The sequence below is a fragment of the Ipomoea nil genome, unplaced genomic scaffold (genome assembly GCF_001879475.1).
Source record: "Ipomoea nil cultivar Tokyo-kokei standard unplaced genomic scaffold, Asagao_1.1 scaffold0980, whole genome shotgun sequence".
Lineage (NCBI taxonomy): Eukaryota > Viridiplantae > Streptophyta > Magnoliopsida > Solanales > Convolvulaceae > Ipomoea > Ipomoea nil.
This window is the reverse complement of record NW_017617408.1, coordinates 4,090,135-4,107,731: the sequence shown is the minus strand read 5'-3', so window position 1 is coordinate 4,107,731 and position 17,597 is coordinate 4,090,135. Positions and strand designations below refer to the sequence as shown.

Sequence of the window (17,597 nt, the reverse complement as noted above, 5' to 3'; positions counted from 1 at the left end):
TCATGGTGGGAATTGAGCACTTCGTAGTAGTTGATGGACCTATTTGACACTTGTGCCATATATATATATATATATATATATATATATATATATATATATATATATATATATATATATATATATATATATATATATATATATATATATATATACACTAGTATTTTATATGCGCGATGCGCAAAAAATATATGTCCAATATTAAAATTAAATATTAAAATCTTAGTTATATTAATTTTTTAAAAATAATAATGTGTGTGTATATATGTAATTGTATCATTCATATTAATATTATTGAGGTAAAAAATATAGAAATGATAAATTACTAAATATAACTATGGTAACATTTTAATTAAAACCTAAATGAATTCAAACTTACTATTGAAGGATGTAAGAAAAAAATATTGTGTATGCATGTCCATGGTAATAATAATGTGGAAAGATAACATAAGCTATAACGGCAATGATATTTTTGTCCAAAAATTATGTAGTACAACTTTTATAGCATAAGGTACAAAAAAAATTAATAGAAAAAACGAATATAAACCAGGGGTATAACCTGGATTGAAATTTATTATGTTTATATATATATATATATATATATATATATATATATATATATATATAAAGAGAGAGAGAGAGAGAGAGGTTTGATCGATGATTCATGAGCGAACAAATTTTAAATTCGATCTTAACTCGAAATTGAATTCGACGAAACTCAAATTAAACTTTGATCAAATATCTAACAAATATCTTGACTTTGTTTGCACCCTTAATTCTATGGGACAAAATTGTAACGCTTAATCTTATATTGTCATGTTAAACAAGATAAATATTAAAATGAATAATATTAGCACTGTTCAAGAAAAAAAGCTTAATTATTTTTGATACGAGTATTAAATAAAAAAGGAAGAATGATCAAATAAATCATCGAACTTTACATAAAGAAGTCAATTAGATCTCTAAATTTTTTAAAGTAGCAATTAAACCCATAAATATTGTATTTTGGTGCAATGAAGTCCAAAAACCCGTTAGTGACATTCTATCACAGGCCACTAGGGTTCCGATTAACATTTCAACCAACTCTGATGATATTTCTAGCAATAAAATGACCACCGGTGAATTAACGGAGGAGAAGACAAGATTATTAGATCCCTAACTGGGTCGCCTTTTCCTCCGTTGATTCACCGGCGATGGTTGCCGGTCACTTTTTTGCTGAAAATATATCTAAAATATTGACTGGAACCCTAGTGACATGTGATTGTAGGTCACTAACTGATTTTAGAACTTCATTGCACCAAAATACAATGTTGATAGATTTAATTGTTACTTTAAAAAGCTTAAAGGCCTAATTAACTTCTTAGGTAAAGTTTGAGGGCTTATTTGTCCATTTTCCCAATAATAATAATAAAAAAAAAGAATAAAGATGTGGATTACTAAATCAAATATGGAGTACAATGTTTTATCTAGCGTTAAGGATGCGTTGTTGTTTGATTTGAGTGCTCTGCCGCGCGTGAAAACCATCTCGAAAGAGTGTTTGTTGTAAGGCACCGGGCTTAGTCCTTCCTCGATAAACAAAAAAAAACATACAATGTTTTATCTATTTCCACTTTTAGCCTCTGCCCTTTTTAGTTCCTTTCTTTAAATCATTGTCCCCCAAACCAAGAAAGAATGAAAATGGAAATTAGGGCATTAGTCAATTACATAAACAGCGCCGCTATCATCAATTATGCTGAAAAGCCAGCAATAATGGGTGGGGCATTTATGAAATATCTCCAACAACTACATGGGCATATTTGTCTCAATAATTTATGCCACCTCAGACCTCTTCCTTCCTCACTTTTCCTTTTCCTTTTCGACAAGAAGACTCCATTACAGTCAGCCATGGTTGCACCCTCCAACCCCTTACAGGTATCTCAAACATATATGTATATATATGCATGTATATATGGTTGTATGTATGTATGGATTAGTGGTTGTATATCTGTCTGTGTATATATATCGGGGTATATGGACTGAGTGGTGATGCTCTGTTTGGCATGTGGGGAAAGTGCAATTTTTTTTTTAAAAGTCAATCTAATTGAATATTTTTTCCAACCAATTTTTTTTTTTTTTTTTTTTTTTGACTAAAACAAAAAGAAGCTGGCAGAGCCCCCAAGTTTTTAGATTCTTTGTGTTTCTTGAGCTGTCCAAACTGATTCTTGATCTGGTGACTGGTGCAAGAAATTCTTATCTTTGAAGGAAGTTCATTGCATGTCAGTTCTACTTCTCTTCACCAATTCCATCTAGCTTATTGGCTTATTATTATTAGCCCTTTGTTTGTTTAATGATTTTGTGAATTTGGGGTTCTTGAATCCACTCTTGATTCTACTCTTGATTCTTGATTGAATGGGTTCTTGAAGTGGCTTTCTAATTTCTTTCTCTAATGCCCTTTTGGGTGTCCTTTCACTTATATGGGTTATTATGTTATGTAGATTTGAGAGTTTGTTTTGCATTGACATTGGGTTCAATAATGAATAGATGTGAAAAGTTAGAAAACTGCAATTTTTTTTCCCAGGGATAGTAGTGTTCTTATTGTTCACCAAATTGCTTGTTTCAGGAACCAGGATGGTTACTGGATTTCGATGTAGGAATGTATTGGAGAGTAGAAGGGCTATATGGTTTGCTGCATTGGCTTTTGCCACGGTCGTATTGATTCAGATTATCGGTCATCCATTTGGTTATATCGGCAGCTTCCAAATGCAAAGTTCAACTCGTAATTCCAGTGTGTCGGGGAACCTTACACATATAAGGGAGGTTTGGAACACCACTGGCTCTAATGTGACCAATTATATAACTAGCGTAACTGACCCCTCTCGTGGAAAGGATGGAGACGTTAAAGAGTTTTCTGAGTCGGATGATATTGACCCCGAGGATGAACTTCCATCCAAGGATTTTGATTTGGGTAACAATTCACAGGTGGCTGTTTCGGGAAGAAATGATAGCTTTGAACCAGAGACGATATCCAATATCCCGGGATCAAATATGAGGCCCGAAAATACTTCTTCACCAGATGGAAACACGGGAAGTTATATCGATCCAGCATTGGAGAAAAACGGGACCATGGACACGAGTCCTGCTATTCCCTTTGTTGTGTCTCTGCCATTAATTCTACCTCCACCGTTGACACCCCGTGGTGATGTGAACGCAAATTCGAAAGCTCCTGCAACGTCTCCCGATCAAAATAAAGATTCTACACTCGAGAACAATGAAGGCACTCCTTCTACAGTCAATCGTTCTCCCATTCCAGCCGAGAAGGATAGGTCTGATAGGAAGGCGGATCGTGTAGTGTCAATAGCTGAAATGAATGTTTTGTTACAACAAAGTCGCACTTCGTTTCGCTCAGTGGTATGAACAAAAGTGCTTCAATTCCCATTTCACCATGGGGAATGAGTTTAATTGGCCCCTCTCTAATTTTTAATATTTTTTTTTGTTAGAAACCACGGTGGTCATCACCAACAGATCAAGACATCCTAAATGCAAAAGCTCGGATTGAAGATGCACCTCTAGTAGGCGATGCTCCTGGCTTATATGCTCCTCTATATAGAAATTTATCCATGTTTATAAGGTAAGTATATATTCATTTTTCAATTATATCCTCGCATCGTTTTAGGCTTATAGTTGGATACTCACGTGTGCGGTGGGTTCCAAGCAACAGGCTCTGATACCAAATTAAAGCATGTACTCCATCTCAACTAAAAGCCTAGGCTTATAGTTGGATTGCACATTAATGATTATATGCTCAACATTATTGACCTCTTTGGTTATGAAGTGTATATTTCACCAAACATAAGTTGATAAACTTTCTTTATAAATTGTGCCAAAACGAGCATCTGTGATTTGATGCAGGAGCTATGAATTGATGGAGCAGACTCTCAAGGTCTACGTTTATGCTGAAGGGAAAAGACCGATATTCCACACGCCTGTTCTTAAAGGAATATACGCTTCCGAGGGCTGGTTCATGAAGGTGCTGAAATCGAGCAAACAATTTGTGACGAAAAATCCAAAGAAGGCTCACCTATTTTACTTACCGTTTAGTTCCCGAATGTTGGAGGAGACTTTATATGTTCCCGATTCTCACAATCGTAAACCGCTTGTCAAATGCTTGAGTGATTACCTTAATGTGCTCATTCGAAAGCACGATTTTTGGAACCGAACTATTGGAGCCGACCATTTTCTTGTTGCCTGCCATGACTGGGTATGTTTTAAACTTCACCGATTATTCGTGTTGACTTGCTGATCTTTGTGTTTCTTCTATGATGCTTTTCTCCTTTCGGGACCAATGAAACATTGGAATGGAAGGAGCTTTTATTAATTGCAAGATTTACGACATTAAAGATTCTTGCACTACTGGAAATTATGGAATTTTCGACCACCTGAAAGTGATCTTAAATCAAGTCGAAAGCCTTGTTCCTGCCACTTTTGGTATCCGGAAAAATCTTTGGTATCCGGATACCAAAAGTGGCCGGAACAAGGCTTTCGACTTGATTTAAGATCACTTTCAGGTGGTCGGAAATTCCATAATTTCCAGCGGTGTTGGCTGGTGAAATGTACTAGTTTTTCCGAGTTGTATATATGACAATTTTACTATTTTCAGGCCCCTTCGGAGACGAAGCGACTAATGGCGAATTGCATCAGAGCTTTGTGCAATGCGGATGCGTCGAAAGAAGGTTTCCAGTTCGGGAAAGATGCATCTCTTCCCGAAACGTATGTGAAATCGCCAAAGAAACCCCTTAGAGGAATCGGTGGGAAATCACTTTCCAGGCGACATAACCTCGCCTTCTTCGCGGGGAACATGCACGGTTATCTCCGCCCTATTCTGCTCCAACACTGGGAGAACAAAGATCCCGAGATGAAAATCTTTGGTCACGTGGACACAGCGGCCTACGTCGACTACATGAAGAGCAGCAAGTACTGCATTTGTGCAAAGGGGTACGAAGTCAACAGCCCCCGCGTGGTGGAGGCCCTCTCCTACGAGTGCGTTCCCGTGATCATATCAGATAACTTCGTGCCCCCGTTTTTCGAGACGCTGAATTGGGAGTCCTTCACTGTTTTTGTCCCGGAGAAGGATATTCCGGACTTGAAGAACATCCTCAAATCTATCCCCGACAGAAGATTTCGGGAGATGCAGCGAAGGGTTAAGCTCGTGCAACAGCATTTCCTATGGCATATGAAACCCGTGAAATATGACGCCTTCCACATGATACTGCATTCGGTGTGGCACAACAGAGTTTTCGGGATAAGAACCGGATGATAAATGTCATATATATACATGTGTTGTATATCCTGTGCATAAGAATTGTCTGTAGAGAATGTTGTAGATTATCTTTTTCCTGGAAAAGAATGTTGTAGATTATCTTTTAGAGAGGATCTGATTTGTTTTCTGTACAAAGATAATGTGGTATATAGTTGTTTTTTGGTGATTCATTGTGTTGGTTACCACATCTTCTTTGTTTGAGCAAGGCCTCTATGCCCAAAATGTTAGAAATGTGATCTTAGCTTTTTGTTTGGTTTCCAATCTTTCTATTGTCTTTTATCAGATTTACTCTCTAGAAGCTCACATGGGCTTACTTTACTGGTTCAGTAGGCAATATTTAGGAGAGGAGATTATGGTTTGAATCTCGACAGTAGTAGTGTAGGGATTATGAGATTATGTCCAAAGTGGACAGATTTTTTGTGCGCACTAACATTTGACCATGACTGTCGAGTCATTGAGCACTCGAATTGGATATTTAACTTTTTAGGAAAAGATTTGGTCTCTAAGCCCAACTCTTACTAAGTAGATCATCATTTTAATTCATCATTTTAATGATTTAAACATAACCGTCTGATATCGTAAATGTCTTGTATTTTATAAAGTTGTAATTTATACTTTATAAGTTGTACTCTTTCTTTCTGTATCTCTAATAAAGTACAAGATGTAATTTTACAAAATATGTGACATTGTAACTATGTAATACCTAACATATCATTAAAAAGACAAAATTATCTGCATTGAGTATAGTGTTATACAAATAATTTTTATAGAACAAAATCGTAACATCTAACTCATACTATGCAGATCATTGTTTTGATGATTTAAATATAACAGTATGATATCATAAATGTTGTGTATTCTGTAAAATTGTACTTTATATTGTATAAGTTATACTCTTTCTGTCTATATCTTTAATAAAGTATGAGGTGTAATTTTGTAAAAACATAACATTGTAACCATGTAACACCTAATATATCACATAAAATACCTGAAAAAAGTAATAATTAAAAATTTTCAGTGAGAAAATATCATGATAAAAGAGAAATGGGACAAGAAGACAAAGAAAAAAGGTTTTGTGGTGTTTATGCAAATAACGAAATCCTCTAACCACCGACTAACTACTTTACACACACATTTTCTTGAATTTCTTATCCCATGTCCCAAGACCAAAACAAATAAAGACACTTTTCCCATTGAATCTGGAAGCTTAACGTTTCTAATCCATGATTTAATCAGTCAACCTAATTTTTTTTTTTTTTTTTTTTTTTTTTTTTTTTTTAACGTTAAAACCCAGTTTGAGATCTTCCCAATTCCATGCACAGAAATTCATTTGCCAGCTGTTAGTTCATCATGCCAAGATTAAAGAATTCCCATCAAGATTCCATTTTTTCTGTTTCTTGGTAAGTGATCATTATTACCCAGTTTTTTTCTTCTCTTTTTTTTTTAGCAGAAATTGTGCTGTTTGATCACATTTATCTCTGTCCATGAACGTGCAGATGGAGATGGATGCAAACTGAGAAGATTTGGGACCTATTTCTGTGCAATATGGATCAAAGATCTCGATTTATATGTCGAAATCAAACATATTCCAGGAAATTGATGTTCTTACTAGCGATAGCATTTGGTTTGGTTATGGTTTTGCAGTTTTTTGAACTCCCATATGATACTATGTTGTCTTCATTGCTGTCTGCTGGGAAAGTATCATTTGCTGGGAAAAATGTCTCTTCCATTTCATCATCTGCTTATAGCCTTCAGAAAAATGATTCTTTTTCTCTTTCTGAGCAAAATGTGAGTTCAAGTTCCCTTTCAATGGCCATAACACCTTCAAGAAGCTTCAATTTGAACTCAATTCCCCCCACAGCTTCAATGGGCACATATAATGTTAACCCCAGATTGCCTCAGAGTAATCTCAGTGCATATAATCCGCCCGGCAATTCATCGGTGAAGGGAAGCCTCGAAACGCCAGTGTATCCGATATCTGAGATGAACAAGTTATTGCAGCAAAGATATGCTTTCCCCCAGTCATCAGTATGTGAATTCCCCATATATCTGTTTGTAAATTGTAACCGAGTATCGAGTTCAGATAAGAATATCCCTTCACTAATCTGCATTTCCTTTCTGTTAATTGCAGATTTCGAGATGGCACCCGAACGTTGATGATGAACTGGTTCACGCGAAGGCAGAGATTATGAATGCTCCTGCTCGCCCCGATGGAGATCTCTATGGACCTATATACCATAACGTCTCGATGTTCAAAAGGCACTGCTCATAACATCCATCTGGTCATTCTTCTCTTCGATTTATCTGTTATAACTTAGCATACTTGCCTTGATATAATGCTTTCGTTTCTTAATTATGTCTTTTAGTCCTTAAATTCATTAGTTTTCTTGTTCTGTAAAGCGATTCGTTAGGCTTAATAGAGGCATGATAGGACATAAGAGATGAAGAAATCAATTCTTTAGGCTTAATAGAAATCGTGTTTCTAAATGAACACGATTTTGCAGGAGCTATGAGCTTATGGAGGAAAAGCTTAAAGTGTATATCTACAAGGACGGGGAAAAGCCAATCTTCCATTCATCGATACTCGAGGGAATATACGCTGCAGAGGGATGGTTCTTGAAGCTATTAGAAGCCAACGAGCATTTTGTCACAGAAATTTCGAGTGAAGCACACTTGTTTTACTTGCCTTTCAGTTCGAGGCTGCTGGAGTTGACGCTTTATGTCCCGCACTCTCATAGTCGCCAAAACCTTATAGATTACATGAAGAACTACGTGGCCTCGCTTATTGGGAAGTACCCTTTCTGGAACAGGACTAATGGGGAAGATCATTTTCTTGCTGCTTGCCATGATTGGGTACTTAAAGTTCATGTTTTTGATGCCATTAAGGATTATGTTTTTCGTTTCGTGGCTCTGATGAAACATTACTACTTTCACAGGCCCCGGCTGAAACGAGAGGCGAAATGCTGAATTGCATAAGGGGCCTCTGCAATGCTGATATAAGAACGGGCTTTGTTATAGGAAAGGATGTGTCGTTGCCAACAACCTATGTTCGTTCATCGAAGAATCCTCGCAATGATATTGGTGGCGAGCCTTCTTCGAGGAGGCCTATCCTGGCCTTCTTTGCTGGTTACATGCATGGGAGAGTGCGCCCGTTGCTAATCAAGTACTGGGGGAAAGATCCCGACATGAAAATAGTCGATCGGTTGCCTCATGTCAAGGGTAATAAGAATTATGTACAACTTATGAAGAGCAGCAAGTATTGTATATGTGCACGGGGTTTTGCAGTCCACAGCCCGCGAGTTGTGGAGTCCATTTTCTATGAATGTGTCCCGGTTATCATTTCTGACAACTATGTGCCTCCGTTTCTCGAGGTTCTGAACTGGGAATCCTTCGCGGTTTTCATCTTGGAGAAGGACATTCCGAATATGAAGAGCATTCTCCTCTCGATCACCGAGGAGAAGTATCTCGAGATGCGAAGAGCAGTCAAGGAGGTGCAGAAACACTTCCTTTGGCATGCTGAGCCTGCAAAATATGATCTGTTCCATATGATTCTTCACTCGGTTTGGTACAACCGAGTTTTTCGTACGAGAGTTTAGGAGATTTATAGATTAGGACATGTAGAGAACATATAAGAAAATTGGCAAATCTGATTCTTCATACTATTAGAAGGACCTTGTGGTTTAGTGGCACCAAGTTGCTCTCTCGTATGGGAGGTTGTGGGTCTGAGCCTCAGTGGAGGCGGTATTGACTCTTTGTGCTTCAGTAGGTTGAGAAAGTAGTTATGAACAGATACTGCATTGTAACAGAGTCAATAGTATCAAAAAAAAAATACTATTAGAAGGCTATATATTGAGTTCATACTTGTTTGCTTTGCATTTGCTGCATTAGAGGGTAGACGAGGGCTAGCATGATCGAGAAGAGCCTGTCAACGTAGCCATAGACGACTGCCTAACAAACCAAATACCGGGTTTTGATAGCGGTTAGGCAAGTCATCCTTGGCTACAAAACGAGGCGTTTCTCTTCATGAGAGGCCTCTCTACCGCTATATATAGCCATTCATCGTTCTTCGATTGTTGGTGTTTTAGTGGAGAGAAGAGGACTGGCATGATCGAGAAGAGCCTATCGGGTAGCCAAGGGAAACTGCCTAGCAAACCAAACACGAACGCGTTTTGGAAGAGCGCTAGGCAAGTCATCCTTGGCTACTAAACGAGGCGTTTCTCTTCATGCAAGGCCACTCTTTCTTCACCATCTTGTGTTGTGATGAAAAAATTGTTGCAGAGAACTGTGTTTTATAGTGATCTGAAACTGACACTTCAGCCAAGTTGACTACTTTTCTGCTCTTATCATCTCTGCACATGCTGTAATTCCATATGAATGAATATATGCCTTCAAGTTGGGCTCTGCAATGGGCATATCGAGCGCGTGCTCACGAATAAATAGTTGACATTTTTGCGTTGAAATCTGGTAAGAGTCCCGTATTGCAAATATAATAGAGAACATATGAGTTTATAAGGTCATGTGTTAGACTAACTAATTGATTGGATTCAGTTTTTTAGTCTAATTTGACCCATGTGCATTATAGCCGAGTTGAGTGACCTTGACCTAAAGCAGATAGCTTAGAAACACACAAATATATCATGAGTTCTAGCTCACTAGGCTTGTTGAATCTTTGAAAGTTCATCACATTTGTGAAGGATGTTCACTGTAATTGCTAACAGTAATGTTTCACAACCTTTGTGAATAATGTTTATTGGAGGTCATATTAGTGTGTGAGATGAGGTTCATATTATCTTCACTTTGGTTCCCCACAAAATGCTTCTTTGCATTCTTGAATAAGCATTTATGAATTATGAGTTGACATTCCCCATTCCTTCTTCCCCCATTCCTTCAACTATGGATAAGGGATATATTCCTGCTTGGCCATATATTGCAGGACCAAGAATAGTTGACAGACAAGGCAATTTGGCTTTGCGTCAAAACTTGGGTCGGATTTGGGATAATCTCAATCAAGTTGGTCAGATTATTGAATTAGTAAGCATAAGATTACAATGAATAAATATATCAGATAAATTAATTGGTTAATCAACTCGTTAACTTAAACTCGGGCTTAGTTTTTTTTTGTTGTTGTAATAACTACCCATACCAACTAACTTGAATTGGATTGCTTGAATAAGGCTTTGTAGGTGAACATTCCAAAATATTCTAAACTGTAAATTTATACTCCCTCCGTCTGATTTTATGTGTCTGGTTTGGTTAATGGGATATAATTGAAGTTATTTTTAATTCAATTTTTTATAATATTAAGTTTAGTACTCCGTATAAGCCAAAGACCTTTTAGTTGAGTGGCATAAGTATGGCTCTCCTAAATAGGTAGTCACATGTTCACTCTTTTTGTATATATATGGACAGATACTACATTGTAAGAAAGTCAGTAGTACTAAAATAAAAAGTTTAATATTAGTATATAAATTTATATGTTTAGAAACTACGCTAAAAATATTATTAAACACAAAAAATTAAATTTAAAAATAAGTAACAAACTAATGAAAATAAACAAAGAATAAAAAGTTGGTTTGACCGATGAATAATAAGTATGAAAAATCTTTAACGGCCATTCAAAAGGAGGCTTTGACTGAAATCTACATTGCAATGTTAGTTGACAAATGATTACAAGGGTATACATCAACTTAGGTTACATATTGTTCATCAATTCAAATCAAGAAAGTGAATAAATTTTGTTAAATACACAAATTTTTGAAGAGAGACAACAAAAAACAAAAGATTGGCCTTATACTATAGTTGGCACTTAACTCCTTCCTTTATTCCTTCACATGCCCAAAAGCCAAAAGAGTGGCTGATGAATCATGGCATCAAATGCAACAGTAAATGCAAGATCTACACCCATCCAAACCAGTTAAAAAAAAAAACCTGAATTTCACCAAACTTCTACCCACCTTCTAGATTTTGCCTAAATATAATATTTCCGCAATCTTTTTTAGCAATTCAACTCAGTCTGGGAAAAGATAACAGATAGTGATGCTCTTCTGCATCTTGAGAACAGTAACGTAAGAGATTAATCAGCTGAAGCAGCTTGTTGGTATGGCCACAAACACCAAATCCAGTGTTGTGAGGGTCAAACCCAGTGGCGGTGATGGGTCAACATCGTTATCTTCGAAGCCCAGATTTGATTCTTCCTCATCTGTGACCAAGAAGAGAACTGTGGAGATATCCTCTCATAAACAATCTGTTGATGCCAAGGGCAAAACTATCTCCAAAACTGAGGTACCCTTTTCCTTAAATTGCAGCCAAGATTGATTCTTTTTCCTTCTTTTGGTCTGGGTTTCTTTGTACTTTGATTGGGCATTTACTGAATTACTTGTTTTGGAAAATTTTATAGTTTTTAATTTGGATCGTTTGGTCAGATTTTGGATAAATCATCAGTGAATTGGTGTTGGTATGAAAGTTTGTAGTTTATTTAATTTGACAATTTCATCTGGTGATTTGGATTTTGGATAGCATCTTTTTAATCATCAATGAATTGGATGTTAGACTGTTAGAGAAATCCTTAAACCTGTTGTGGAGTACAGGAAATCTGTCTGTTTTAGGTTATTGTTTCTGGGATTTGATGGTTTTAAAGTTATTTGCTTTGCTCTTATGATTTTGATGTGATTGTTTTCTCTGATTGGTGTTTTTTAAGTAAAGGTGAATGCAAAAGCAACCTCAAGTTCGTCCAAGACTGTTAAGAAAACTGTTACTAGAACTCGGGAGAAGAAAGTTTATTCCTTGCCAGGCCAGAAGTTTGATGTTCCTGAAGAGGTTCTCTACCTTTTAAGCTTCCTTTTTAACTTTTCCAATCCTTCAAAGTTGAAATATGCATCGGCTTGACATTACTTCCTAACGTGTTGGTTTCTCATTTTGACAGCGAGAACCGTTGAGATTATTCTATGAGTCGCTATCAAAACAGATTCCTTCGAGTGAAATGGCAGAGTTTTGGTGAGTTACTATTTCTTTCTGACTTCATACTTGCAAAATATATCTTGTAGTTAACTAGTTATCTATTTATTGTCTGGTTTTAGTGAATTTAGGAAAACGTTTAAAACATATCTCTAAAGTTTAGAAAGTTTCAACGGTTACAGGACATGATTTACTTGGCCATAATACTATTACTTTTTGAAACAACATTATGTACAAATGTAAGCTTCACCATGCAACAAGCTTATGTAGATGATGAAGATGTATTTCTGGGAATATATGCACATGTTCAAATAATGGCTGGCTAAGTGACTGCAGAATGTGTAGATGTGCTTTCATAAGTTAATTCTTCCATTGGTTTATATGCAAAGCAGCATATACTTTTGAGTTAATGTCATATGGGGTCCTCCGAGTATGGTGGTTTTGTCCCGTTTAGTCCTAAACTTTTAAATTGGTCACCCGTGATCCTTCGACTTTCAAATTGTTACTATTCGTGGTCCAAATTTACTACCCTGGTACTTCAACTTTCAAAATTTAACCAGCTGTGGTCCTCCTGAAAGGATCATGGGTGGTTAACTTGGACAATGGATGGTAACAATTTGAAAGTCGAAGGACCACGGGTGGTCAATTTAATAAGCTTAATCTTTATACTGCGGCTCTCCATCTCAACTAACTAGTATTTGATACTTACTTTTTTTAAGTGTTTATTTTCTTGAATTGCATCTTTAGTTATATTAACACCCTTCTTGCGGAGGAGCGCTTCAACCTTAGAATGCAAGCAAGTCTAGAAATAATTATTTGCATGAACTTCAGAATGGGCTTTTCAAATTAAATTTCAAGCCCAGTGAAGAACTGGAAAATCCATTTTACAGTAGTTTTTTTAATGTCCGGGATTAGAAATTTTTTGCTTTTGGGAGTACTGCATTGTGCATCAGACACTCTATTGTAATTGTCTCTTTCCTTTTAGATGTTTGGTGGTCCATCCAACTCTTGGAAAATTTATTCTGCCCTGTTACAGTAATAAGATTACAAGTGCTTGTTAGGATTTCGGTACAAGACTTGTTGGTTCTTAAATAGAAAGATGAGATGAAATTAACAACACCGTAAAATCTTGAGAATATTGTTTGCATAAACTGCTGAATCTTTGTAGTTGTTCCTTATCTTCCCAAAGTTGCCAACGTTTTTCGACAATTGAAACGGAGTAACAGACATTTCAATTGTACTTTAGGTAGATGGCTAAAGATCATCTACCCTGCTGGCCTGCTTGTGAGCTGGAAATTGGCAGTCAAAGAATAAACTAGTTATTCCATATTTTGTTTTACCTTTGAATTAATTCCCAAATGAGAAAACCATTCTGGTTGGAATTGATACATACAAGCATGGTTGTAAAAATCGGCCTAGGCGGCCGCCTAGGCACCGACTAGGCGCTAGGCACCCCTAGGCCGAAGCGATTTCATCCCTAGGCAGCTTTTAGTCGGCCGACCGACTAGGCGCCGAGTTGGGCGCCTAACTTGACCGAGTCAGTGCGCTCAACTCGGCCAAGTGGCTTTGTTTGCCTGTTCGGCTACTCCTCATCTATATTTCTCCAATTATGTACGCAACTAACTATCTAACATATGCATTTGACTAATTTTGGGGATTATAATAGTCTAACAACTCCTAGTCCTGAGTGGGAAAAGTGGAGACAATATACTCGAATTACTCAGCCGCCTAGGCGCTAGGCGCCCCTCGAGCGCCCGCCTAGCGCCTAGCGCCTTTTGCAACATTGCATACAAGACAACTGCTTTCTAAAGATTTCTAGCTAAAATCTTGTTATTCCAATTCCCCCCTTCTAACCCTATTGTTTGTTGAACTTGATGTTTTGGGGAGATTCTTATTTCATTGCTCACCAATTGAGTAATACTCAGTAGCGCTTCTGTTCATAATTTTCTTGATTTGAAAGATTCAATGTTAGTGCACATTCGGGGTGCTATTTCTCCACTTTCAGATGCTGTGCAATATTAACCTTGTCTCATGTATACCCTTCCGTCTTTTCTTGTTGCCTATTAATCCTCTTCCTTACTCGGCCAAATTAATCACTAGTGCTCTACTTGCAGGTTGATGGAACATGGCCTGTTGCCACCCGATAAAGCAAAAAAGGCATTTGAGAAAAAACAGAGGAAGCAAAAGCAACTTAGGACGGGAACTCCTATAAAGTCTCCAACACGGCCAGTATCAGTTGGGAGTTCAAAACAACCACAACAGGTTTCAAAAAATGGTGATATAAAAGCAAAGAAACGTTTAAACAACGATAGTGATGATGACGATGATTTTATTTTGAGTCCAAAGCGGAGAAAAGGGTAAGAAGAAATGCCCCTAAAACTGTAGTTCTAAAGAAATTGTACCCCACAGATTATTCTCCTCGAGTTTAGTCGCGATGTACCATTGAGCAATAGATTCTGAAGTGTTGTTGTGCATCTATATTTCATTACTGAACTACATTGTGTAATGTAACTTAGCATAAAAGGAAATTTCTTTTTCTTTACCTATTTAAAGGATATAGACAACTTTTAAATAATGATGATTTTTATTGTTTTATTTTCACTTTGAGTGTGCTTATTCACTTTTACAAGAAAATGAAGAGATACTGAATTGTTGTTTCGATTTCCTGTACTTTTTTTACCCACACTGTTTGCTGATATAGCAGTTGGGCTGTGAACATATGCAGAGTTTGCTAATGATACTTGCTGTTATAGTGGTTTGATATGTGAACATTTGCAGGGTTTGCTAAAGATACTGATACGATTCCACTTCGACTCTACAAAAAAGAATTTGTGGAATGGTATTTAACTTTAAGGCATTTTCCTACTTATTGAACTAGTCTTTTGGATGAACTCTTTTCTTGGGCTTGACTACCTAGCTCCGCAAAAGATTGTGGAGTGGTACTGTACCTACGTTTGATGAATTTGCTAAAGATATTGATATGATTTCACTTTGACTCCACAAAAATTGTGGAATGGTACTTAAACTTGAGGAATTCTCTTACTTATTGAACTAGTCTCTTTGGGATGGACTCTGACCTTGGGCTTGATTACCAAGTTCTGCAAAAGATTGTGGAGTGGTACTGGTACCTATGTTTGATGAATTTGTTAAAGATATTGATACGATTTCACAACAACTCCGCAAAAAATTGTGGAATGGTACTTAAACTTGAGGCATTCTCTTACTTATTGAACTAGTCTTTTGGGATGGACTCTGTCCTTGGGCTTGATTACCAAGCTCTGCAAAAGATTGTGGAGTGGTACTGGTACCTACGCTCGATGGGCTGTCACCTATCGGGCTAGTTTTTTTAGGATGACTATAATCATTTCTCATTCTGGTTCCCTGTTATTAACAGGCAACAAACTCCTAGTTGGGGATAACTATAACATGATCTGATTAGCAGGAATATATTTTGAATGGCAAAATCTATCCTACTTGACTAGTTGTATGCATATCTGACACTTCAATTCCTTCACAGGGATTCTTTCTCTACCTTAAAAGCTCATGTCTTGGGAGTTGGGATAGTTACTACTGGATCAAAAGGCTGTAAACTGTCCACATCAAAGATTATTAACATTTAGTTAGCTGTAACATCCTTGGACCAAGTATGATACATGTGAATGGAACAGTTGCAATAAAAATCCATCTGGATACTGATATCTCCATCATAAGAGATGTCAGGGTACCCATCCCCCCCACCCCCCCTCCCCCATACACACGCATGGAAGGTAAAGTATTCATGCATTTGGAGTAAATACTGACTGGTAGCATGTGATGCCCATCAGCCTATGGAGTCGAGTAAGGTAAGAAGTGAAGTGTGAGTGTTGTGGTTTGCGGGATTGGTTTTGACGGTTTTGGTTAACAGGAAGGGCATGAGTTTCGTCAGCACATTTATTCAGGCGAGGAGAGGAGCAGATGACAGACACGGAGAGGTAAGAGCAATTATTGTTCATGGGACCGGGTGGATGGGCGCTTTGATTTGATAAACTGACTGAGATAAACCCCCCTGTGGATTGTGATCATAAAAAAATTGTTGAAAAATTTTATCTGTTTTATGAGTTCTTGATTGTACATGGGGAAAAATTTATATATTACAGCTGTTTTAGCAGAGGACAAGGTTGTCCCTTGAATTGAACCATATGATCATGAGTTGATGCTATCCAAGAAAATTTATTGCTGCAGAAGTTATTATTATGAGTGATTGACTTTTGGTTAGTGTTAAGGCATTTACCGTACTACCATTTTCTGGTAAACAATGAATGTATTATTTGTGTTGCTGACATGAAAATTTTTTTCAATTTCAAGGGGACCCCTTCTCTCTTCTTCCATTCTAATGCTATAGTTGTGGCACACAGTTTCAAATCATTCTACTTCATGTAATCATGTTAACAGATTCTTTCGTGTGTGTGAGTGTATATATATATATATATATATATATATATATATATATATATATATATATATATATATATATATTGCATTCAAATACAAACCCCCCTTAAAATACAAATTCCCCTTAAAATACAAACTTGAACTCGTGCACACATTAACATACTTAAATGCACATAAGGCGCACTGCCAACCATTTCTGGGATTAGCTCGTGCACACATTAACATACTTACATGCACACAGCGCGTAGGAGGAAAAATCACAACCATCCATCGAAGCTCGTGCACACATTAACATACTTACATGCACACAGCGCGTAGGAGGAAAAAATCACAACCATCCATCAAAGTACGTGCACACATTAATATATTTACATGCACACTGGGCACACTGCCAACAATATCTGAGATTAGCTCGTGCATACATTAACATACTTACATGCACACAGTTTGTATTTTAAGGGATGTTTGTATTTGAATGCAATATATATATATATATATATATATATATATATATATATATATATATATATATATATATATATATATATAACTGCGAACTTGTAAAAGATTGCACTACAACTACTACATGATCTACATGATTGCATGCTACGGCTCCCAGACATGTATGGAAGAACTTGTGGTGCAATCGTATCCGAGTGCAGTATAATCATGTAGTAAGTGATGTAATCCTTTACAAGTTTGCAGTTTGCATGTTAAGGTTGGTTCTCACGTAATTATGGTATATATATGGAAAAATCATTATAGTTGTTTATGTGAAAAAATGAGAATAAATCTTTGCCGGATATCTAAAAAACAAAACGATGGGCCGATGGCTGTGTAGACTTAAAAACAAAGGGTGGTTGCATTTTTACCAATCGGCACCACGGTGCGCATAGCACTGTGCGCCTCGTGCCTCCCA

The 17,597-nt window shown here is 36.9% G+C and overlaps 3 protein-coding genes and 1 long non-coding RNA gene across 10 annotated transcripts in view; all 4 read left to right on the top strand.

Moving 5' to 3' along the window:
* The first annotated feature begins 1,701 nt into the window (after positions 1-1,701).
* Positions 1,702-5,463, top strand: LOC109179912 (probable glycosyltransferase At5g03795). 5 transcript variants are annotated; one of them, XM_019329395.1, is made up of 5 exons: positions 1,702-1,908; positions 2,597-3,384; positions 3,474-3,604; positions 3,886-4,234; positions 4,634-5,463. In XM_019329395.1, exons 1-5 carry the CDS (start codon positions 1,809-1,811, stop codon positions 5,288-5,290), a joined length of 2,025 nt encoding a protein of 674 aa, XP_019184940.1. In that variant the 5' UTR covers positions 1,702-1,808; the 3' UTR covers positions 5,291-5,463. The 5 variants fall into 5 exon arrangements, with proteins under 5 accessions (XP_019184940.1, XP_019184938.1, XP_019184939.1 ...); XM_019329393.1 differs by having other exon boundaries at positions 2,555-3,384; XM_019329394.1 differs by having other exon boundaries at positions 1,704-1,905; positions 2,591-3,384.
* Positions 5,464-6,433: 970 nt separating this feature from the next.
* On the top strand, positions 6,434-9,043 carry LOC109179741 (probable glycosyltransferase At5g03795). Its single transcript, XM_019329240.1, has 5 exons — positions 6,434-6,693; positions 6,790-7,321; positions 7,425-7,552; positions 7,798-8,146; positions 8,230-9,043. Exons 2-5 carry the CDS (start codon positions 6,800-6,802, stop codon positions 8,887-8,889), a joined length of 1,659 nt encoding a protein of 552 aa, XP_019184785.1. The 5' UTR covers positions 6,434-6,693; positions 6,790-6,799; the 3' UTR covers positions 8,890-9,043.
* A 2,093-nt stretch (positions 9,044-11,136) lies between these two features.
* On the top strand, positions 11,137-14,848 carry LOC109179904. The gene is made up of 4 exons (XM_019329385.1): positions 11,137-11,575; positions 11,996-12,109; positions 12,216-12,286; positions 14,362-14,848. Exons 1-4 carry the CDS (start codon positions 11,393-11,395, stop codon positions 14,606-14,608), a joined length of 615 nt encoding a protein of 204 aa, XP_019184930.1. The 5' UTR covers positions 11,137-11,392; the 3' UTR covers positions 14,609-14,848.
* A 143-nt stretch (positions 14,849-14,991) lies between these two features.
* The window catches only part of LOC109179906, a 6,969-nt gene continuing 4,363 nt past the window's right edge, over positions 14,992-17,597 (top strand). Inside the window, exons 1-3 of one of the 3 annotated variants that reach the window (XR_002054008.1) lie at positions 14,992-15,086; positions 15,765-16,218; positions 16,384-16,631. This is a non-coding gene — a long non-coding RNA (uncharacterized LOC109179906). Of the gene's footprint in view, positions 15,087-15,764; positions 16,632-17,597 lie in introns of those variants that run through there. The other 2 variants (XR_002054007.1, XR_002054006.1) reach the window with 2 other exon arrangements.